This window comes from Syngnathus floridae, chromosome 16 (assembly GCF_059516105.1).
Source record: "Syngnathus floridae isolate MCC-2025c chromosome 16, RoL_Sflo_1.0, whole genome shotgun sequence".
In the NCBI taxonomy this organism is placed as follows: Eukaryota; Metazoa; Chordata; class Actinopteri; order Syngnathiformes; family Syngnathidae; genus Syngnathus; species Syngnathus floridae.
In genome coordinates, this window is record NC_142428.1 from 4826799 (window position 1) to 4850213 (window position 23415).

Consider the following 23415-nt stretch of genomic DNA (forward strand, 5'->3'; position numbering starts at 1 on the left):
TGTATTTTCCAATGCCTTTGTTTTGATAAATTATTATGTTGAAGTTATGTCATTTTGTGTAGATATATGCTATTTAAATAATTTATCTCGAAGCGTAGCCTGGTGGAAACGCTTCTGTCTGTATAAACTCATTTGCACACTGATATGAGGATGTCGTTTTATTTTGCTTTTCCATAAACATTTGTACCATATTTTTTACCAAAAAAAAAAAATGTTGTTTATACTTGTACTTATTTTGTTATGTCAAAAGAAAAATAAACGCTTCCAAAAAAAAAAAAAAAGCATCTCTCATCACTTGTGGGTTTTTTTTTTTTCTCGAGGGGGGGTTGTCAAACAAAAAGTTGAAAAGTAGGATGGATAGTTCAAGACCCTGGATGTTGTATTTACTTTGATTGAGATCTCGTCCTTACAAAAGCAAAAAGGGAGTTGAGCCATGCTGTGTCAAGCAACTGGAATCCATTAGTTGGGTCTGCTGATGGTTCAGAGAAAGGGAGTATCCTTGGGAGTCAACAGCAGGAAAACTCACCATGAAATATAATCCACTTAAACAGCACGTTCGTACAGATATGATTACACATCACACAGGCATCTCTTTAAAACTTTAAGCTCGCCGTGTGATCAGCAGACGTTGACGAATTTAGCACGCGTTAATTTAACTTTCTGCTGAGCATTGTTGCATTAAAATGACTAAGAAAATGCCCATATTTATTATTTTTATCTATTCAGCCAAGAAACAGGGGCCAGTGCTGCTTACTGTCTAATAATTGTGACCTGATTCTTAAAAACAGTAAGCCACAATCCAATAGTGCTTTTCCACCGCTTCATTTGACGATGGGCTATAAAATTATATGGCTGGAAATTGCATAAAACCGCGCTGCATTGAATGCATCAGTCAGAACAAAACAAAATGGAGACGGTCAATAGGATGGACGGATGTAAGGATGGAATAATTTTTGTCAATGGTCTAAGACCTAAGAGGTCCAGTTGTATACAGTAATTCTAGTGTAGACAAAATTCTAGCCAAAGAACGCAGACAGTCTAAGAATGCAACATTTACATGGAGACTTTAACACTGACTCATTCCTGCCATGTTTAGCTTAACACTTTTTACCCACAGCAAATATGCGTCACCCCTTCCTAATAATTTATAAAAATCTTATCTTCTGATTTGTATTTACTTTGAGCATGTTTAGGTTCCTTGAGTGATAACGTTGCGTGATTAGAGCTTATTACGCGGCTTTCGTCAAGGTCCGATCTCATAGGCTCCACCTGTCTGACATGTTTTTCAGTTCACAGGAATGTGAGATTATTTCTACAGGGTCACGATGTGAGGTGAGGAGTGAGATGAACGGGGCCATAGGTGTCAGCCAGGTGCAGCCACAAACAGAAACTGTCAACACAACCAAGAATATCTCTGAAAGCGATCCACTTTTCTTCTTCTTGGGGTTTGCCCTCAAAAGTAAAGAATGTGTTAATTCAAATTTCAAAAAAAATCTGAGATATACCATAAAATGAATACACCCGATAATCATTCTTGCTTCTTAATCTTGAGGTCAGGAAAGATGACGCGGGTTTTGACGGACATCTTGACGGCGAGGCCTCGCGTGGAGGGGGTCCGTGTTCGTGTCAAGGTTCTGGCTCGGTTTCTGTCAGCTCACATCTATCCAGCAGGCAAAGTAACTGCTCCTCACTGAGGCGCTCTGGCTCGCTCTGTATGCAGACACAAATATATAAAGTACGTTGATATGTAGCGTTATGAGTTTGACTTTTACAAGGTAATACATCTTTACATGCATGTTCTTGTTTTTAACAAAAGTAGATATTATTTCAGCACCCTCCCAAAATGTCTCCAAACATTCTTCAGCAGGCTTTTGAATAATCACCACAAACTGTTCCTTGTTGTTGGATGACCCGAACTAACCATGAGTTTATTTATCATAATAATGTATGGCAGCAAAGTGGATGTTCCTTTTTCGTAATCCAAGGAAAATACACTCCTTGTTAGTGCTTGGATTTATTGGAAGTGAAAAATTTGACTGCATAAGCAGACCTCTGGCTATGCACGTGAGTTTGCTTCAGGACCACCGCAAACTAAGCGATGCGGCCAAACGTGACTGGACTGGACAATCGGGAACACATTTCAGTCAACACCTCATACCTGGTGATTGATTGTTGCATGCAACTATTTTTTTCCAGGCAATTTGGGAACAGAGACTCTCCACACTTCGCTTTTCAGCCACAAGGCCAAATGAAATAAATTATAACTATAGTTAAGTATTGCTGGATTATGAAACGATGGCTTTCTGTCACGTCAAGTGATTGTGGACATCTATGCTCGTTTTTTCCGATCCCTCGTGTTAGCCAATCAGGTCCCTCCAACCCTTTGCGTCTGGTCCAGGTGTTGTTCATTGTCTTGTCAGTTGGTTTGTATTTAACTACCTGCTTTCATTTGGTTCTGTTTGTTTGTTCTACAGCGTCACAGTGGTTGGCTAGATCTCACTCTGTATCTGGAGAATTTAATTTTATTGTGGAAGGTGACACCATTTTGATGAAAAGTATTTTTGTCTTAATTTCAAAAATCTTAGCAAACTTGGAGACTAGTTGCAGAACACCCCGCAGTTTGTTGGAGATCTAATTATATTCTGAGGAGCTTTTCAAATTGTTGTAACTCATCTAGCGTGACACCCGTGCAGATGTTTTCACCGCGACCCCATCAAAGTAAAATATCACATTCCTCTGTCTCATCTATCCCAACAAGCTGCAGCTAATACTCCTCATCCATCATGTGCACGCTGCCCTGAGCGGACCACCTTGTGAAAGGTAGGAAGACTTTTACTTTTTGATGGACATCTCCACCAGAGGATTCTGCCCCTCGCTCTAAGTACTCCACAATGTAATGACAGTCTTTGGATCATTGAGGCTTGGCCTGTGTTAGTCATTTATGACCCCCTCAATTACCCAGACACTGTATATCATTTTCTCCACATGCACACTCGGCAGACGCATTCCAATCCCGATGACCCCCCACCGCCCTCGAGGCGCTGCCACGTTTTTGTCTGTCACGCAAGGTGCACTTGTGGACTTGACCTTCAAAACTCCAAACGTGTATTTGTGCATGCATATAAAGATAAAATTGACGTTTTAAGTTGACTTATTTGGAACTTAGGAGTGGCAACTAAGACATTAATCGGCACAGTGAGACATAAAGTGGTCAATTAGATATGTCGGTATTTTTACGCTCTGTGAATAGGGCAATAAAAGTGTCCCAGTGACCGGCCATAAAATTCTTTGAAACAATGCTGGTCGCCCTGACGATGGAGAAGAACTGAAAGTTCAGAGGGGTTGCATGGACCCAAAAAAAATGCATGGATGGGGTCGTGTTACTGCCTTGATATGAGTTTATTTTGTTCTGTGACTTTGCTCGTAATTCATCTTGGGCGTAAAATGGGCGTTTGCGCCGTTGTGGGAGTAAACACATCTGACGAGATAAGCAATATTTAACGTGTTTATGAATATTTTGAATCTATTTTCATTCAGTCCCATGACCCTAAATTTCCTACAAAGATATAAAAAAGACTGAAGACGTATTTTTGTTTCCAATGCTGTGACTGTAAAAAAATCCGACCTCTTCTTCCTTTCCCTACATATTACGAGGAAGGCCAAGGCTGTTTGTAATGTCTGTCTCTTGTCTACAGAGCCAGATAATTTTAGAAAGGTCTTTTCAACAGCTTTCAATCCAAGACTTTAAAGTCTGCGTATTCAATTCAGAGCAGACCACAGGAGAGAAAATGGCAGGAGTTGAAGTTTCCAAAGAAAACACACTCTCCATGTACATTCTTCCGGACAGAACCCGTCTTCCACTGAACTTATCGCTAAGACAGGAACAACTATGTTGAGTCTAAAAAAGCTTCACAAGGAGACAGATTAGAGAAGCAGAAGATAACATTTTAGTCCCAATTCTCCAAGCATCCCAATAATGTTGCCTTTCAGCGTTTTCTCTACCACCTGCCATCCAGAACCAGAACTAGTTGTTTTGTGTCCAGCCGCTAGACACAAACCATACGACCAAAGAGGCTGTCTGTAAATTTGGCTCTCATGCATGAAGTTATTTGTCTTTCCACCTCCTCTGACGATGAGAAACTTTTGTTTTCTGTTGACAAAGAAATAGCTGGTGACCTTACGAGATGAAACTATCCAGTCACACTTTGGGCGGAGGTTAAGTGAAAGGCACGGTAGTTTCGGGGCGACTCACTGTTTTAGCTCCTGTACACACATAGAAGGGCGCAAGTTGGCTTTATACAAATTACGAGCAGCTCGGCTTTCATGGTCATTGACTCGAATCAAATAAGTGGACTTAATGGTCCGACACACCCCTGGGGCCACTTGCACTCGGCGCATAGGGCAATATTCGATCCATGTGCTCCGCTCTACACATGTGGAATTTCTTACAATGAAGGCCAACAATGCTTTCTTCATTAGCAAAAGCCATGAGATCATCCAAGATGGAAAAATGTCAATTGTCAAGATGAATGTGTAAAGAACCGTATTGTTTTGAAGAAAGCTAGTTATTGTCAAGAGGCCCAGACACCTTGTCCTCACTTCACCTCAGTAATATTGAGCAATATTTCACCGCAGGATCCTTTCATATAAACGGACTTTCCACGTAGAGCTTGAGCCACATAGTTGTGTTACTGGCTCAGCTTTTGCTCAAAACAGAATGATAGAATATCTTACAACCACCACAATCCACTGGGCGACCCCCCCCCCCCCCCCCCCTCGTCCTCCCGCTCAAGACTTTTGCTGTGTCAGCAAAATAACTATTGCATTTAGTAATCCCTACGAATTGTGCTATTTGAATAAACAAATAAAACTCCAAAAGATCAACTACGAATTTTCATTCACCGAGCGGCCTTGATGGAGGCATAATTTTGTACATCATGCATCTATTTCTAGGTCAGAGGTCAGCACAATATAATAAGTGAATCTCATTCGACCGTGCAGGTTTACTTAATATTGTGACTTAGTGACAGCTGTATTATTTATATTTGTACTGTCTGAATTATGAAAGCATGATTTTGGCTGACAACAGAGAATCAGTGCAAACAATGACAGGATGATTGATGATGTTGGGCTAATTATGAGTAAGACCCTCTTTGGAACCGTCCCACTTTACAGTAAATGGTGGGATTGTTCTTTCCAGTTGATGTAGGAGCACGGCCAAATGAAGTTGCAGGGAAACTAGCCTCGTAAGGTCAGTCCTTTGGAAACTCCTTGGAAATCTCCTTTGTCTGGAAATGTTAGCTTTTTGGGGGGTTGCCTTTATTTAAAGAGGAATATGTTATCAGTGACAACAGTCAACAATCTCTTCGTCATGGAGTCGAGCGTTGGTGCATATTGTGAGCGGGATTTAATTAAACAGTTTTTACATCCACATTAATCATAAAGCAATGACGATAAAATAATTCTTCAAATGTGGACTCCACGATCGTTTTCATACCAGTGCTTAGTTCACTTGTTTTTCATTACAGGGCAGCGGTGTCTTAAATTAATGCTGTCATATTGCAAATTTCTGCTTAAAAAGTCAGTGTGGCGCCGTACAGATGTGTGTGTATATAATGAATAAATGAAACATGACTCTTGAACAGTCAAGAGTATCTAAAACGGATGTTGGAGACTAATAAAACTCACAAGTAACTTTATTGCTGTGTTTTCATTATACTGGGCTCATTGCAATAGAATTGCATTAAAATAACATCTATAAATTTTCTACAGCTTATTCCAATAACGCCACAAAATCATCAGAACAATCAAAAGAGTAGTTGTGGATTTTAATAGACTCAACTGCAAAGGAATTTTTGGATAAGACTAGATGATTTTAAAGTTCTAATGTTATAAAAGCTCGAAAAAGGTCAAGGTTGAAGAATTACAGCACACTTATCAACCTCTTTTTAAACACTGGTTGAAAATAGTTAGTTTGGTGGGCGTGGTTCTGTCTCATTTAAAAGCTAAAGTACAACTTTTGTTACGATGATAACCAGGGACAGCACTTGGGTATCGTGACGAAGTGAGGGCAACTCCGGGAATTTTCCGACCCCCCCCATTGTGGTATTTTTCAAATAGTCAACCAGCAACAAATCTAGTGACTTTTTATAGTGTTATTGAAAACTTCTGAAGACTCAGACACTCCCCCTACCCAGGCAGGAGATGTTCAGCCCTCCGGGTCCAGACAGCAGATGAATAGCACTCGAAAAAAGCCACCACTGCCTAATTTAACTTGAACCAATTATTTCCATACGACGTCCCCTTTGAGTGACTCAGATGGGTGTTTGGAATTGTTTGTCTTTTTATCCTTTAATAATACACACCATGGATAATCTGGTAATTGTTAGCAACTTGTTTCCTCACTGTCAAATATGATTGATGCACCTGCTTGAATAGTCAAGCCAAAGCAGACTAGCATGAGTAGTCTTCAGAGTAGCAAGTAACCAATCATGAGGCGTGTTTAGAGTGTGTCCACACCAGTTCCAGAATATTTCCAGGTTCTTTTTGTCACAGATATACAGTCCAGATAGACTAAAGAAGGCTAACAGACATGGCGGCCATTTTGTTAGCTTAGCGTCGCCATAGCATCATCTAATTGCGCTCGTCTTGGTAGAGGCGTTAGCTTAGCGTCGCCGTAGCATTATTATCTAATTGCGCTCGTTCAACTATTTTTGTTAGACAAAATGTAAGAATGTTCCCAGTATCGTTATGTAATCATAGTGACATACTACATCATACTTTCTGAGAAATTTGGACCTCACTCGAGCTATGCGAAAAACTTGCATAATACCTTTCGCACTTTACAAGCAAATAAATTTGAGTTATGACTACATTACCGAATCAACTTTATAGATTTGGGTGGAAAATCAGCCTGTCTCGTAAATTCACAAATAAATCTTTACCGACAGATGAGCCTTGACGTGCTAAACGAGACAACAAATCGAACTTTTAGTGTTGGTATTTCCGATCAATTGACACCGAGTTTAAAAGCAAAAAATCGAAAGACAGCAGCCGTTAACAAACTGCTGGGTAAAAACGAAAAAAAATCTCGATGAAGCCAGGGTGAGACTTTCCTTGCATGTCATGATGCCTTGTTTGAAGTCAAGCTGTGTGTGCCACATCAGTGTTTTTATGACCCCATACAACTTTTATTCTCTTATTAGTCATTCATGCAGCGAGCCAGGATTAATTACCATCAAACATGTGTCTGATTATGCAATAATAATGTTTTGTTGTTTAGGCAACATTTTAAGGCTACCCAGGGATGGTTTGTAAAGGTCAAATGTCATAAATCAGGATTGGAAGAAACTGTGATTTGTTGATGAAATACCAACAAAGGAAAGTTTTTGTTGTCCTTTCACTTTTTGTTTTAAAGTGGTGCTACAGTGTTTGGAGAGATGGAGTGTCCCCTTCTTTGGTAGTTCTAATTTAGCTTAAAGCTGGATGAGCTCCAAGCGGTTTCTAAGGAACATGGTGAAGCTCGGACATCATGTCTCAATGGGTCCTCCTTGTCTTTGGATGGCTTCCACTGACTAAGGCGAACTTTAATGTAGTGACTCGGACGGAGTGAGCTTGTAGTGCCACAAATGCTTCACTGTTTATCATCATCTTCACAGGTTATGAACTTTGTGCTTGTTATAATTTATCATGTATGTGCATGAGATAAACAAAGAAGGGTGTGCTAATGAGAAACACAGGTGGTGTGTTGATGAAATGCATTTTTGCGTTGTGAAAACATGGCTGCTGCCAACCCACCGTCATCTCCTGGTCCTGGCCCAGAAGGTCCAGCTGCCGTTGGATCTCCAGAAGCTGCTTCTCCTGCATCCTCCTTTCCTTGATGTCCTGCAGGACCTTCTCTCCTGGCTGGATGTCCCCATCGTGTTTGAGGCCGGTGTCCGAGACGCGTTCCTGATAGACAACAGACGCGCGAGTGATTGTCACGCAGAGTTGACGAGCCTGCCGACGTATTTGGGCACTGGCCTAGAATCACACTCGGCTGATGGTTCCCACATTTGCGAGTCCATCCATGGACCAGTTCATCATCATTAATTTGAGTTGAAAGATGCAAATTGCTTCAAGATTTGCGAGATGCGAGATGATGTGACTCGACGCTGCTTAGCAAAGAATCACATCAGGTACTCAAATAAAGAAGCATACCTTGGCTACAACCTCACATAAATCACAGATGTGCTCCTGGTTGACTAAGTGCAAAGAAAACTGCGGAAATGGTTAAGAGGGCACTTAGGGCGCAATTTTCGGAGTCAGACGTCTCTATTTTGTGCCAGGGCAAGGCGAGTTTACCATGTTTGGGAATTTGGCAGCCCATGCTACGCGTTAAATTACACGCCCCCGGCGAACCTGACAATTTAGTGGCAGAAAGTCCACTAGACTTTAGACCAAATAAAACCAGGTCTAAATTGTGACGCGAAAGTTGTAGCGCTATTTTCACCGATTGACGTTATGGCTGCTGAAAGAAGGTTTTAGTCAATTTACAGCTATGTTCACTGAAAAGAATTCAAGATGTGAAACATTTCGATATTGGCTGAAAAAGAATTAGGACTGAAAGAATAAAGAATAATCTTATGTGTACTGACAAGAAGAGAGCAGTCCTCACTGGAGGAGAATGTTAGCAAGAATTGGAACGAAAGCTTGTAGATTTATTCCATGTGGGACAAACACAATGAAGTGTCCGCAAGATGTATCGTTCTGCCACATTACAAATATGATTTTATTTTTCCCAAATTTCTTATTGTTATACTGTTAAGTTCATAGATATGGTTTTGCAACATATTTTTGACACATTATAACAATGCAAAAGTGTCAGTTTGACCTCATTGTTGAGCTGGTCATGGCTCAATTTGGAAATGAGGACTAGTCAGCAAATGACTTTTTTGGACTGCTATAAATACATATCCTATAAAAGAAATGACCAGGTCAAAAATGATAGGGTCAGGCAAACAGGAAGTTGTCAACTGCAGGGTTGTCAGTCCAGTGTGATTTCTTGACTCATCTAATTTGTTTTTTTTCATCCGACAAACACATGAAATTAAAATTTATGGATTGTGCATAAAATGTCAACATCTCAATCGGTCGTTGCACATAGTTAAATAACCATTCATTAAAGATGACCAAATTGAGTCATTGGGAATGTTAACACTGGTTTTATTGCCTCTATTATATTTTATTGAGAGTTAAATATATCTTGAGCAGGCAATATGGGAAAGGTGGGAGGCATATCCTGTAAAAGTCAAATATGAAACTATATGATGCTGAGCTCTCATCTCCTCATCTCTGTTGGTGGAACTAATGACAGCTTCTATCTAAGGCTTACCCGAGCGCTCTTGTTCATCAAGACTACAAAATCCAGCAGGTCAGACCCCTGTCATGAAAATATAGTGTTCCAACCAGGGAGAAAAAAAAAAAAAAAAATCCAAATGTGTTTTTACCACCATTCTCACACCACTAAGAGCTTGTTTCTAAAATAAAAATGAAAAAACAAAGTCAGTTTATTTGCTTTAAAAGTGGGAGTCGTGAACTTTGGCTGCAACACCGAAAACCAAAATGATTCCATCATGTGCCATTTTGTAGTATGACAATTATTTGGATATCAATGTATACCACTACATTATATTTTAAATTTGATTTGTATTATATTTTCTCAAGCTGTTACAATTACCACCCTTTTTTTTTACGCCAGTTCTCCTCATTAAAAATATTACCTGAAATATTTGACCAAATAGTAGCAGTAATATCAAAATGTAACACAAAAAAAAAATGCACATTTGTATTTTATTAGTAGTTGGAAGACTACCCCAAAAAAAAAAAGGACAATATGACACGCAGATGCCGTCAAGCAGAACACAAGGGTCACAGGATGGTGCGTGCGTGCTTGGACATGATGAAGAACAATCTCCAGATTGTGACCTAGTTACATACTTGTGGGACTTTTTGGAAAAAGCATTAGGGCAGACCCTCTGAAAACACCAAAATGATGGAATATCTTCTGCAAGAATGTCTTTCATCCCAGCAGTCACGTTCCACTGAATGTTCAGGATGCTGCTCTGGCAGAACATGGTGGTCCACAACTTACTGACACATGTTGTTTTCCTTAAATTTGTCACCGGTTAGTACACTGACACCAGGATTTATTTTAAATGTCTCGCTCTATTTGCTAAAAGTAGTAATGAGTCACTTAAAGTAAAAAATAGTTTCTTGACGTCTATATCCGTCAATGGCGGTGAATGAGTTAAGCCGCTTCTTGACATACTTCTTCGATATTCCCACCCGCAATACAATCTGGGTCATGAGACTTTTGGGAAGTATGAAAAACACGTCAAACACAATTATATCTTTCAATAAAATTGTGTCAAACTCTTGAAGAAACATCAGATGAATGATTTGGGCTTTGGGTTGCTGAGCCCCCTTAAATTGATTTAAATTGGTCTATTGGAAGAATCGAATTTTACAGGCTCCAAGTAGTCGTCAGCTGCAAAAATGGATGTCAGTAAAAAAATAGACGAGCTCAATCATGCTGGATGTGACACCTCCAGAGAATATGTAGTCACGTTACCACGAAGCTCATTTTACTTGACCACAGCATGAGAGAACAAAGATGGCTTGCCAAACATTATGAAGCACGAGCGACTAAACAAGGTCAGTGTGCTACTTGAATGCGTTTCAGAAGATTAAGCAAGCAGAGTTCACACTCGTGACCGATTTTTAGCAATGCAACATGTTCCGCGCGGGAGTTGTTACCGTGGCGACATGATCAACAGATGCAGAAGCAAAATGACTTAAAAAAAAAACCAAGACCATTTAATGGCGATGATGTATCATGACAAAGATGTTTTGTTTCTTTTTTTATGAAAACAAGACTTCTGACAAGACCAACGCCCTAAATTGTGGTCAGTGTTGTGTCAATTCAATTTTCTATTCAGCTTAGCTCATAGCGGAGGAGTGAAGCTAGCCTAGCTAACTACGCTCGGAATTGAAATCCAGTCTAAGCAGCTTTGATTTCAGCTAAGCAAACACGTGAACCACTATCCCATCCAAGTTTATTGATTTATATCATAAAAAAACATTTATTGAATCTAAATCCTGGGTAAGACACAAACACACATGCAGTCAGCAGTTCTTGAATGCCCCATTTCCATTTGACCTATTTTTTTATGGCGTCAATCATTAGCTGTATTTGAAAGTGACACTGCGGGCCTCTTCTGTGGTACACACTGGCCAAAAACAACTGTTGCATTCAAAGCAAGAATGGAGGAGATGCTTTGGACCACCCACGATTTAGGTCAGGTGTGTTATTTGGGCGTTTGAGAGCGTTTCTGCGAGGTGACAATGTTTACATACGAAATAATGGGTGTGTTGCGGTCGAACATTTTTGGAAAAATGTTGAGGCTTGCGAACATGTTTGTGATTTTCGACGATACTGTATGATCGGAATATCTGTCTCTAACATATTTGGGAGAGGGGCAGTGCCCCACCTGTTGTCAGCGTTTCTCTTTCTGACGATATTTTTTTAGTTACGATACACCTCTATGTAAATAATTTAGTTTCGTAATCTGTGCTGTTTTTTTTAAATACTTCTTTCTGTGTACGAGTTTTCAGCTGCTGTTTTTCATTAAAATATATTTTTCATTGGTCTCTGGGGCAGCTTTGTGATCTTTTTCAGCAGCGTGGTGATTTGGGCGGTCATCCTTTCGACGCCTGCCTACGTCTGTCTTTCTACGTGGCGTTTGCATGCTCTCCACAAGCCTGCATGGCTTTTCTCCAGGTGCTCTCGCTGGTTTCCTTTCATGACTAAAAACTATTAAGATTCATTTCCAGGCTTGATCAGCCAAGGTGCTAACAATTAGGTTAGCTTTGAGGACAAAAATCAGCATTAAGACTGGAAAACTGTTAGCAGTTAGCGTAACTTTGATGTCTTGAATTCCAAGGATTCGAAAAGCTCACGGTTAGAACACCTAAGTTGAAAATTGGTCGGATTAAATGAAGAAAACACATTTTTTTCTTTTCTCTTTCAACAAATGGTTACTCAAGCGACACAACCAGAAAACAAAACGAGAGCTCTCTTGCTGATTTGCCGTGCTTGCGAGACAACCGCAAATGATTTGTGTTATTTGTGAGATTCATAGTACTGCTTTTGGAAAGAGAAATTGGAAATCTAAAAAAAACAGTCAAAGAAAGCAGGTTAGTGTAGTTTTCCTATATGAAATCTACATTTAACATTAAGTCAGACATGTTTGTAACCCATAAATACAATTCCACGCTATCTTCGTTATGTTATAATTTTAATGTACTAGCTTAGTTTCAAAATATTAGGACCACTAATTCTCTAGAGTGGCGCATGTTGCCTTTGGCTAAGCGTTGCAATTTTCTGTTCCAGTTTGGCTGAGTCACCCGACCATGGCTGGTGTTTTTCAGAACAGCATGCTCCTATCTATGCGCCTCGATTTTTTTTTCTCGTTGCCTGCAGATGGTGCAGTCAAGACTTCGCATATGCCACGTGGACTGAGGCCATTCGCCAAAGTTCGTCCACATGCTTTGGCTTGCCACACGCACACCCTGTGAGAGCTTTTCGGAAGCGACGGTTGAGACGTTTGACTGCGTTCTCTTTTCTCTTTGCAGGTTTGGACTCTAACTGCCAAGTTGTGAGATGCTGGGCCACAGCTGTGTGCTATATAATGTGAATATATTTGCAAGAATGAAATCTCCTCAATGTTGTATAGTGTCTTGGGAAACGTTTCTTTCCTCCCGCAATAATTTAAAATGCATCCATCCAAAAACACATTGGCACAAAGATGATCATATCAAGATTTTTTTTTTCTTGTAGATGATTGCTCAAAGCTCAGCATTCCTAAAGGAGCAATTCATTTATGGGTCATCTGGACCTTTTTTTTTTCTTCTTCACAAGTGAGGGTGGTCCAGAGAAATCTCTTTGGAAAAGATTAAAACCTTGTGATGCATCCTACATCCACAAATGTGATACTGCACTAATACCATATTGGCTGTTTTCAGTATTTGCTAAACAATGCAAAAGGATCTTGAGAGCTATGATCCTTGACTTAGTTTTAGTTTGAACTTTTCAGGTGGACAAACTCTCAGTGGTGATCCCTCAAGGCCCCTATTGTTGTTGGATTGCAAGAAATCTTCACTGAGCTGCTAAATACCTTTGCAGAATTTTTTGAGGATTTATGTCTGCAGTGGATGTAGATGATTGCACATGAAGGAGTTGTTGGTTTTCCACCAAGACTGTGTTCAAATAATATCCTGCCAGTAACAGGAAATGGACGTCTGGTTATGTTGAATCCAGCAATTTTGATTGGGAATAGACCTTATGAACTTATGTTTACATTTCAAGATTTCATTTGAACAATTAATTGGTGACAATTGTGAGCCGACGAGCTAATTTAATCAATATCGATACGTTTTCCAACAAATGGGAACGTCACGAGATCATTTGAACAGATCTTCAGGACAGCTAATGTTGGATATCAAACGCATCTGGAGAGAATCTATGTCCAAGTGTCTTCCAATGCACTTCCACTCACATGTGCTGTGAACAGTCCAGAACAATATGGGCCACATTTTAGTCACAAATAGTTTGGCACATATTACAAAGGGATAAAATGTGGGCCAACTGGATGCAGGTTTCAATTCTTAATTTGATGAGAGAAATATAAAACCATTAAATGTAATTTAAATGAGAAAAAGATCAATATTTTTTTATGTAAAATAAAAAAGTTCTACATTTGAAATAAGCTCTAACTAACAAAGTTTTGGTTGCGGTATTATTTAATGACATGATGAGCCCAAAATAGTTGACCACGTTACGTTGGCCGAAAGCACCGGTCATGACGAAAACGTGTTTCAAATTGGCTGCGGTTAAAAACATAAGTGCTCATGACCGACCACATGATGTGACCTCATTGCCTTTCATCGGATGTTGAACTTCAAAAGAGTGGACGCCATTAAACACGTTATTACTATGATGAATTCAGGGCTAACACAAACGTAATGAAAAAAAAAATGCTAATCAAAATGTTTGGCATAAAAGCTAATTTTGCTGCTAATTTCAATCCTAGTGTACAGATGACTTTGTAGCCTTTCCACGTGTCTTAATATTTGCCAATGAAAGAGAAAACCTCGTTCCCTTTCTGGAGCTGGTCCTCCTCGTCAACCTCAAGCAACCCTGTAATTATATTCTGATTTGACGAAATGCCGTGCCAACGTCTTGACTGATACAAGACCTAACAAGCTGGGGCTCACCCAGGCAAAACAATGTTTTATGCTTTGCCAGACACGCTATGACTACAATGGCGACAAAACGCAACCAATTACTTCTGCCAAATGCGAAAAGCTTGAGGCAATACATTTATTGACATATTAATATCATTGTTGATGCATTCAAAAGATGAAAAAATATCAAATTATTATATCGCATTTAAGGCTCCTCCTGAAATTTCACCTCAAACTATCGTGAATTTATTGTGATGTACGAGTTCGTATTTAGTGTCATTATTAAAAAATACCTGCAACGGCCTTGTCGGCGCTAATACGGAGCAGATGACAGATAGAGAATTTGACTTTCCCGAAATCTTTGAATCGTGCGAGATTAAAGGCAAGGAGAGAAAAGTAGGTCATTCAAAGTAACACAAGCAGCTGGCCATTAATAACACATTTTTTAAAAAAGTAGCCAAAGGTTTTATCATAGCTCGAACAATTGTTGATTTGTCTTCTCTTAAAACATTCATGACAATTTCAATCATGATCTCAGTTTGCTGGATGGATTTATTTTGCTGAATCAGCAAGTTGACTTTCTTACCTTGACACTTATTTGGTATTAGTGGAATACTTCTAATCATGTATACTGAACTCATCTATATGATCGCAAGCAGAGCGTTTGGCATGATCAACCACATCTTTAACAATTTATCCATCATTTCCACCTTGGATGATTTTACACTGATAAAATTAGGCCAGAAATGTAAACAATTACTTTTCTTGGATAAGGAAATAGATTCCAGCACTTCAATTATTATAATTTTTCCTGTATGCTATGCTAACTCTTCTGGTTTTTGTTGAGGATGAGTTTGTCACGTGGTGAAAATAAAGTGAGAAAAGTCCGAAAGTAAGATCACGTTTGGAATCACGGCTAAACGTAGCATTAGCTTCCCACAGACCGCACAGTACTGGCAAACGAAAATGCAGCGCTGTCCTACTTATTGTCTTTCCTGGGATTTACTTTTTCGAAATGTATTACAACTGGTCATGATGAGATTATTTTGGAAGGTCAGGACTAATTTGGTTGAGGCCCGTTAAATAGTAAAACGTGCAGAAAAAAAGTTATGACAGGCCATGACATTCTACGATCCACTTATATTCCTATTACGGACTACTTATCGTCTTTCCTGTGCCTTGCTTTTGTGAAATGTACAACAGATGCTCACGATGGGATTTTTTCTGATAATCAAGATTGACTGGTTTGAGGCTCGCTTGTACTCAGACATGGTGGAATAGTCCAACAGTGCCATACTGTCAAGGGAGACAAAATGGCTCCGTCAAATATCCAAGTCAAGTGTCCTGATCTCACCCTAAATGTTTTGAAGACAGAAACTGAAGCTAGATGGAGTGAAAATCAGACAAAACATCTCCAGGGAGGAAACTTGGGTTTTGCTCATTTCCATGTGCTACTAACATTAGGCAAAGCATTTTCCTCCAGGTACTCAAAATAGTGATTACATTTAGAATTACATCATTTTATTCACTCACTTTTGAGGCCCCTGGAAATTGGCTGGAATTCCAAAATAGTGACGGAGACACTTGTTTGTATAAAACCCACCATCGCTAATCCCAACGAAGTAATGCTAAGCCTGATGAAAATTTTCAGTGGAAAATGTGTATCATTTGTGTGTTCTGTTGAAAACAAACCTCATCTGAGAGCGTATAGCAGATTTGCATTGAGGGTGGCGTCACGACAGGCTGGAAATGACAAAGTTTGGAGTCAATGGCAAGCAGCCGCTCCATGTCGGACACCTCCGGGGCGTAACCTTGGCTCGCCGACACCGGCACGGCCCACATGTCCTCCTAGAAGACACGCATCGGTTGAATTTGTCATCGGCCATCAGGATGGGCCTCCTTTATTTTGTGGCAACCTAAATATTGCATATCGGTAACTTGGTAACAAGGATGAGATAGTGGCTCACGCCTTTCCTTAGCTTTGCCAACGGGACGGTCTAAAGCAGAAGCTACTGCCCCCCTAGAGAGGGAAAGTGGTGAGGTCACCAGCGTTGAGTGATGAGACAAGATCTGGATTGCAATTGAATAATGCAACTGTAGTTTCTGATCAGTGAGGAGAGTTTGATCCGCAAATGTCGGATTTTCCAGGACTGGTAATTGCTGAGTCACCACCTTTTTTTATTTGGCATCTGTAAAGCTGATTGTATGTTAGCGTTTAAAGAAAAAGTTCTCAAAAATATTTGAATAGAATTTTTTGGCATCATCACGATTGGAATCTATCTCCCCTTGTTCCCCGACCTTGCCGTATCTCGCACGGTTCCAAAAATTAGAGACTGTTATTGCCTTTAACCTAGCAGATATAACTAATATTGTGATAACATCAAAACAGTGTACATAAAAAGCAAACAGAGCAGGAATGTGAAGTTGATGCGTCCCCATTGGATTCGACGCAGAACTGGAACTCAGTCATGATAACGATTCCCTGCCAAAGTCCTGGTCACATAAATAATCTTCTTGCCTTGTCACGATCATTCGCCATAGCAAGCTTTGCAAAAACAGGAAGTCTTCCTCTCGCCAGTGAAATATGGAAATCTGAGTCAATGTACTCCCTAGCACAATCGCTGGGGTGTTTGTTCAAAATGTTAAACATCATAAATAAAGCATCTAGGAAATTTCTGGCGGGCTACCGCAACGCCATTGGGCTGAAAGGAAACGTATGTGAACGATAATTGGTTCTGAAAGTCAAACAGTTATTTGGGAAAAACAGAAAAATGAGTCAAAAGATGCTGTATGGTCTTGGTCTTAAAAAAAAAAATGTCATAAAAAGGAACCATACCACGTAGCCTCTCATGAACTACATCTGTGCATCTTCGGGTCGTGAGGAAGATCTGCCCAAAGGCCTTCTCAGTGGCCAAGCAGACATCAAAACATGCGTAGCCGTTAGCATTAGTCCATGTGCTTAGCTGTAAAACGCAGACGTGATCGTGACCACGATAAAGGCCCCCGTTCAACTATTTGATCGTGGAAACAACTTTTGCTTCCCATAAAATATAAAAATATCGTGCAGAATGTCGATAGCAGACACAGCGAAATGGAATCGCCACCTGCTAATATACAACTCCAAAGATCTCAGACAGGCCGGTGAGAAGTATGAAAGAAGTTGCAAAAGTCACATGTTGCCTGTTCTGTGCTCCCATGGCAGCTTACCTTGTTGTCTGAGCCTCTGGCACTCTTTTCTTCCTCTTCGTCAATGTCTCGCAGAAGCTCGGCCAGACGTTCTTCCTCTGCCTGTGTCAACAGCAGTTGGCCTCCTTTGCCCCTGACAAGCTAGTGCAGCACACAACACGACTGTTTATTTGCGAATAGACAAAAAGTCATATTGCAAAAAAATATAATAAATTCCATGTCTTTCACCAGATGGTATCTAAAATCAAAAACATGCTTGCCCAAGTTTGCCGGGCAAAAGTAGATTTCAGATATTTTGACGATGTGTTAATTGAAACCAACAGAGTCTGCTTGTCAGACAAATGACAATGATTTGATTAAAGTTATGACCTTGGCCTTCTTTTGGAAATTTTGATTGACAGATACAAAAGTTGGACAGATAGGCACTGGTGGAGCTAGAGGGGGGGCCGCAGGGGCACTCTCCTCCCTAAAATATAGTTGGACAGCCTCAGTGGAAGGCCAAGGTTGGGTTATTTTCTGATTTTCAGGCAATCTATTTCTACGTTTCCCCCTGACCATCGTAAGGAACATGAGATAAAATTTTATCAGTGTTTGTTCCAAAAAATTCAAAATGTTTTTTCTCCTCAGCCTTGTCAGTTAAGGCAGGCTGAGAAAAAACAAAACAATGAGGAGACTTGCTGCAAGTCAAGATTCCTAGAACTGCCCTTGGCCTCACGTGAACTTTGACATACCTCAATATTTCTCTTGACAAAGTTCCTCTGTCTCTTTTTGCCTTTGTCGGCGTCACCGTGGCGCCCAGCGTCCGATTCCTCGTACACAGACTCAGATAATTCGCTGAAGTCGTCTGCTCTCTCTTCACCTGTTGGAAGAAAATGTACTTTAAATGCTACAGGGATAGGAACTATTATGTTCCTACTGAGCATTGGTAAGAATAAATTATTATTATTATTATTATTATTAAAGAAATTATCTATGGTTAAGCTCTTCCAAAATAAATAAATATTCCCACTAGACAGACGTACAATATGGCCCAAGTGACTGCGATGCTGCGAGTTGGCGTAATAGTGGAAAAAATCAATTTAATGAGCGTATACTGCTACCTAGCGTACATTTATCTCATTACATTTCACCTTCCAGCATCAAACTGCATAGAAAATAATACACTTCATTTAATATGCATTGCTTTACTCTGTAAGGTAGTTGTGGTCTTCTTTAAAGAGCAACACCACTCACCTATTTGTGTTTGAAACAGTGACTCAATTTCTTTCTCTGGAGAGCCTACAAGAAAAAAAAAGACATTTGAAATGTGACATTTACCATGATTGAAACAATCTATTGCTTACCAATCGGTGCCTCCAAAGCCCAAAATAGCCTCGCATTCATGGCCTCATGGCTGTTTTCGGATTGGCCTTCGGGTAAGATATCCTTAGAAAAATACACACTTATGATGTTAGTCTGGAAGAACATGTTTTTTCCCCCTCCCTTTTACCTTTAGCTCTTGCCAGAGTTTAGCTTGGCATTGCCTTCTTTGACGCTTGGCCTCTTTTTCTCTGCACATGCATACAGACAGAAGTTCATCAAGCCTCTTCATCTCCTCAATTGCCCTCTGCAGCTTTGGATCTTGCTTTTCTTCATCAGTTGCATTAATATCATATTGACCTAAAAGGGATGCAGTATTATAATTTACCTCAAATGTATGATGTCATTCAAAAAGAGTTACAAGCAGTCCAATCCACAAACTTTTTTTGTGCATACATCTCACATGCCACTCACTTCTCCGTGTGGTCTCAGAAGATTCTCTTGATGCTGGTCTTGAAATGCTTTCTGAACCATCTTGTACGCCGATTTCCATTTCCATGATGAGTTATTGGATTGTTCAGCAAATAGGATTTTTTTCCCCCTCTATCATCAATAACTATTACTGCTAATGCTAGCAGTGTAACAATTAATCTCGAGGAGGGGAGGGGGGGTTACATGAAGTTTGCAATTCATTTAGCAACCAACTTCGTCTTCTCCCACGGATGCCACCACGATCGTTTTCTGATTATCCGACCACAAAGGCTTTCTATTCTATCCTATTTCACGTACGTGACGTCAAAACGACGCATCTTGTTACGTATTTAGCAAAAATAAAAATAAAATAAAACTTACCATCATTACCCCTTGAAGTGACACACATTTATTTGCGAATGCCTCGTTCAAGTGTGTGTTTTAAAAGAGATCTCAGAAAGAGCTTAAAAGAATAAAGGCAAATGTTTTGAAGTGGTCGCTTGGTAACTAAGGACGCCAAATCTCCCGGATGTTGTAACTAAGGAACAATGCCTGTGCAGAACTGGAGCCTCCGGCTATAGTGTAGCAAGTGACAGGCTAGCCGTCAGGTAGATGGCCTCGTATTAAATATACATATTTAATAGCTATTTGGATTATTATTAGTAAATGTCGCCGTTGTGGAGGGTGAAGTGTCGCAGGCTGTGTTGAGTCAAAGGTGGGTGTCAACAAGCGATGTTATCGTCTGTGTGCATTACGTAAACCTATAGACGCGTTTTGGTCATTCTGACGTATTTATTAGGTAATCTCCTCGCTTGGGATCGATCTATAGTCATCATTATGGTTTAATAATTATATTAGAACGTGGTTTTATGTAGTGTTATAAATCCGTTTTGGGTAGGAAAAGAACGTGTGCGTGTTGGCGTCGAATTGTAGATTATGCTGCTTATGCGAAATATTGTTTTTGTTTATAATAACGATTGCATTGGGAAGAAAAATCACTTTTTTTTTTTTGCATGGATCTTAAAATGCTAAAACCTGTCAGTCCTTGTCATCATCATAGCGTCTTTTCACTGGCATCTGTCCAACCTCTGCAGCTTACTTGAGCAGTCAATCATACTGTTGAGTTGGCTGCAGGAGAAGATGTGCAATGCAAAGACAGAGGCAACGTCATATAGCCGCCGGACCCAAGCTTGTTTTGTTTTGCTGGCGCTGGCGATGAGAACCTCAGGGCAAGGTTCAGGTAAGCGGATTTTGCATGCACTCACAATATTCTCTATTTGCAGCAGTTGCAAAAAAATATTATTCTATTACAGGTTGTGTCAGACCTGTCATGGTGGAGCATGGCTCGGCTAATGTGCCAAAAACCAACATGGGTTATTTTCCCGTGGGGACGGTCCTGGAGTACCATTGTGACTCTGGTTACCTGATAGATGGTCCGAGCGTCCTCACTTGCACCACACTGGGTCACTGGTCTTCGGAACCACCACAGTGCATCCACAGTGATGGTAAAGTGCTAATCTTCACTATTAAAATAATGGAATTAACAAGAGTTTCTGGTTTTCTCATGTTTTAACAGTATGCCAGCCTCTACACTTGCCAAAAAATGGGGGGTATACCTGCCACCCCTCTCCATGTCATAAACTTTCTCATGGTACTGTGATTGAATTCTACTGCGATGAAGGCTACATCCTGAAGGGAGACTATAAATATCTTACCTGTCAATATGGGAAGTGGGACAGCCCGGTTCAGATTAGCTGCGTCAAAGAGCAAGGTATTTGACATTGGCTAATTTTTCTTGTCTTGTTAAAATTGCGAAACTCATTTTACACTAGACACATTCAATTTATAGTCTGCATCTGTGTGTCTGTTTAAAAGTTCTCCAGAACAACTGTCAAAGACTTCAAGCGACCAGATTGTTATTCTTAAACTCTTTGGGTCAATTACCGTAACCCAGGCTGAAAATATTTGTTGCGGTAATACAAGTGAAAACAGCAGGCTGAAAATATTTGTAAGTCTAATTCAAATACAAACAAGATTTTCCCAGAATTTGTTGGTATTCCGCTCTTCCTTCCAGGATGCGTGAAGCCGTACATGGTTGAAAACAGCTGGGTCAACCGCACGGGAACCAACAGGGGCTTGTTCCCTGTGGGTACTGTTTTACAATACAGCTGTGACCCCGGTTACCTGCCAGACGGCCCCGACATTCTCACCTGCAACTCCGCGGGACGCTGGTCCTCAAAACCTCCAAACTGCACCAGGAGTGGCGGTAAGACTCTCGGACCACGCAAATCTCAAAGTGATGTTGCTAAGTCTCTTGACTGTCACTTAAGGATGTTTGAGACCTTTCATGGAGCAGCACCTTTCTTCTAATCTGACCGACACCAACATGGCCACCTTCCCCGTGGGCGCTGTGCTGAGGTACCGCTGTGACCCGGGTTACCGGCCGGATGGACCCACTATCGTCAGCTGCTCTGCTTTGGGACATTGGTCCTCGGAACCTCCTCGCTGTATACGAACCAACGGTAGACGTCAAAGATAATAACTAGATTGATAGTGAATGAGTTAATAATCATTTATTTTCATTTTTTTTTGGTAGTATGCCGGCCTCCGTATCAGCCGGAGAACGGAGGCTACACCTGCCACCCGACCCCGTGCAGAAGACTCTCCCACGGGACTGTGATCGAGTATTACTGTGACGAAGGCTACATTATGAGAGGAGATTATAAATACCTTACCTGTCAATACGGCACGTGGGACGGCCTCGTGCAGATCCGCTGCGTAATGAAGCAAGGTAACTTTAATTCAGCATCATAGACACATTGTAGAAGGTGAGGATGGCGCTCTCTAGTGGACATATGAGAAAATAGCTGTAAGAAAATTCCTGTGTTGAAATTAATTTCCCACAGACCACGACACATCCTTACCGTTGGGGATGCCGACTTGGTCAATCGTGTCAACCACGGCTGGCTCAGTGGCCCTCATCCTGCTCTTGATGGTGCTCTTTGTGCTTCTGCAGCCAAAATTGAAGTCCTTTCATCGGTAAGGAAAAAACTAAAAATATAAATAACAAATACATCTTGTTTTGACCAATTGTGTCTTCTATCCCATCTCCACCCAGACGGGAGGCGGGTGTATTAGGTCATCCCGTGTCCATCATGGTGGAGGGAATCCAGGTGACTCTGCCCTCGTACGAGGAGGCAGTCAGCAATCACGCTGCTTCGTCCTCGACCTCCAACGACGAGTCTCGCGTGCAAATCGTGTTGTCCGAGGGGCAGCTGCAGGACACGGCGCCCGAGGCCGGCCCCTCTTCCCTGGATCACTCGCAAATGGCCGTGGTGCACCCTTCGCAGCCTTCATCGTCCTCTTCATCCTCCAGCTGGACTCTGGAGCACGCTGGCGCCGCGGCACCGCCGCCCGACGACCAGTGCGGCCTCCCTCTACTCGATTCAGAGGTGGATTGTTCGGATGGTGAGGCCACTTAATTACATTGCAAATTATTTTTTGTCTTTTTAGTAAAAGGAGCGAGTTTTGAACTCTGGAGAAAAAAAATCTGAAACTTTTGGTTGCATTTTTTGCAGATATGCCTTTGCTGAAGGAGGCCTGAACACACAAATGATGTCGACTCCAAAGTGGTGCTGAGCTGATCTGTGAGTCACGCTGACCGTCCCAAAGCAGAACTTCTGTACATGTCCATACTACTTAATGTCCTTCTGATGCTTTTACCTTTCTTTTGTCTCCACTGCTGCTTGAAGCACGCGACACCGCAACACAGAATTTATTATGAATCATAATCATGTATGCATCATGAATCACCTTCTATTTGTTGACATGACCTCACTTTTACCGTCTTTAACTTTGTTCCCAATGGCCTTATCTTCCTCACTTCTATGCACATATCCCATCATGTACAATAAGGACTTTCCAAAATGAGCTTTGTGACACTGCATTTGTGAAAATGTCACACCCTTAATTTATTACTGCTTAAAGATTTTACATTATAGTGCTGTTGATCAGCCATAGCTTTTTAGACACATCTTGGAACTATTTAAATAATATCAATAGTTTTCACTTTCACTGTCTAAGTTGTACTGTAAAAAGTTTGAAAAAAATGACGAGTAAATATGGTGCAATATCAATATTGCCTGTTCATTGAACTTACATGATATTTTTATC

At 40.7% G+C, this 23415-nt stretch overlaps 2 protein-coding genes and 1 long non-coding RNA gene across 7 annotated transcripts; 2 read left to right on the forward strand and 1 right to left on the reverse strand.

Moving 5' to 3' along the window:
• Nucleotides 1-143: 143 nt before the first annotated feature.
• On the reverse strand, nucleotides 144-19963 carry fsip1 (fibrous sheath interacting protein 1). The gene is made up of 9 exons (XM_088400269.1): nucleotides 19246-19963; nucleotides 18962-19131; nucleotides 18816-18897; nucleotides 18706-18750; nucleotides 18204-18331; nucleotides 17494-17613; nucleotides 15979-16134; nucleotides 7798-7950; nucleotides 144-1710 (listed from the first exon to the last, which is right to left on the reverse strand). The coding sequence occupies exons 1-9, from the start codon at nucleotides 19328-19330 to the stop codon at nucleotides 1627-1629; spliced, it is 1023 nt and encodes a 340-aa protein (XP_088256395.1). The 5' UTR covers nucleotides 19331-19963; the 3' UTR covers nucleotides 144-1626.
• On the forward strand, nucleotides 2460-14584 carry LOC148385220 (uncharacterized). 5 transcript variants are annotated; one of them, XR_015863389.1, is made up of 4 exons: nucleotides 2460-2820; nucleotides 11702-11821; nucleotides 12434-12576; nucleotides 12676-14584. It is a non-coding gene; the product is annotated as an uncharacterized LOC148385220 (long non-coding RNA). The 5 variants fall into 5 exon arrangements; XR_015863390.1 differs by having other exon boundaries at nucleotides 11720-11821; XR_015863391.1 differs by having other exon boundaries at nucleotides 11723-11821.
• Nucleotides 19772-23378, forward strand: LOC148385221 (sushi domain-containing protein 4-like). Its single transcript, XM_088400267.1, has 10 exons — nucleotides 19772-19957; nucleotides 20337-20482; nucleotides 20556-20747; nucleotides 20819-21013; nucleotides 21317-21508; nucleotides 21573-21764; nucleotides 21839-22033; nucleotides 22149-22281; nucleotides 22361-22710; nucleotides 22821-23378. The coding sequence occupies exons 2-10, from the start codon at nucleotides 20383-20385 to the stop codon at nucleotides 22844-22846; spliced, it is 1575 nt and encodes a 524-aa protein (XP_088256393.1). The 5' UTR covers nucleotides 19772-19957; nucleotides 20337-20382; the 3' UTR covers nucleotides 22847-23378.
• Nucleotides 23379-23415: the final 37 nt, after the last annotated feature.

Bases quoted from the DNA above. Each gene is read 5' to 3' on its own strand.
- fsip1 (XM_088400269.1), bottom strand. From the start codon at position 19,330: ATGGAAATGGAAATCGGCGTACAAGATGGTTCAGAAAGCATTTCAAGA. The intron at 16,135-17,493 runs GTAAGCTGCCAT...CGTGTCTTCTAG, and splicing joins CCAGAGGCTCAGACAACAAG to GAGGACATGTGGGCCGTGCC. The intron at 7,951-15,978 runs GTTTGTTTTCAA...GTTGTCTATCAG, and splicing joins GCTATACGCTCTCAGATGAG to GAACGCGTCTCGGACACCGG.
- LOC148385221 (XM_088400267.1), top strand. From the start codon at position 20,383: ATGTGCAATGCAAAGACAGAGGCAACGTCATATAGCCGCCGGACCCAA. The intron at 22,282-22,360 runs GTAAGGAAAAAA...ATCTCCACCCAG, and splicing joins AAATTGAAGTCCTTTCATCG to ACGGGAGGCGGGTGTATTAG. The intron at 22,711-22,820 runs GTGAGGCCACTT...CATTTTTTGCAG, and splicing joins AGAGGTGGATTGTTCGGATG to ATATGCCTTTGCTGAAGGAG.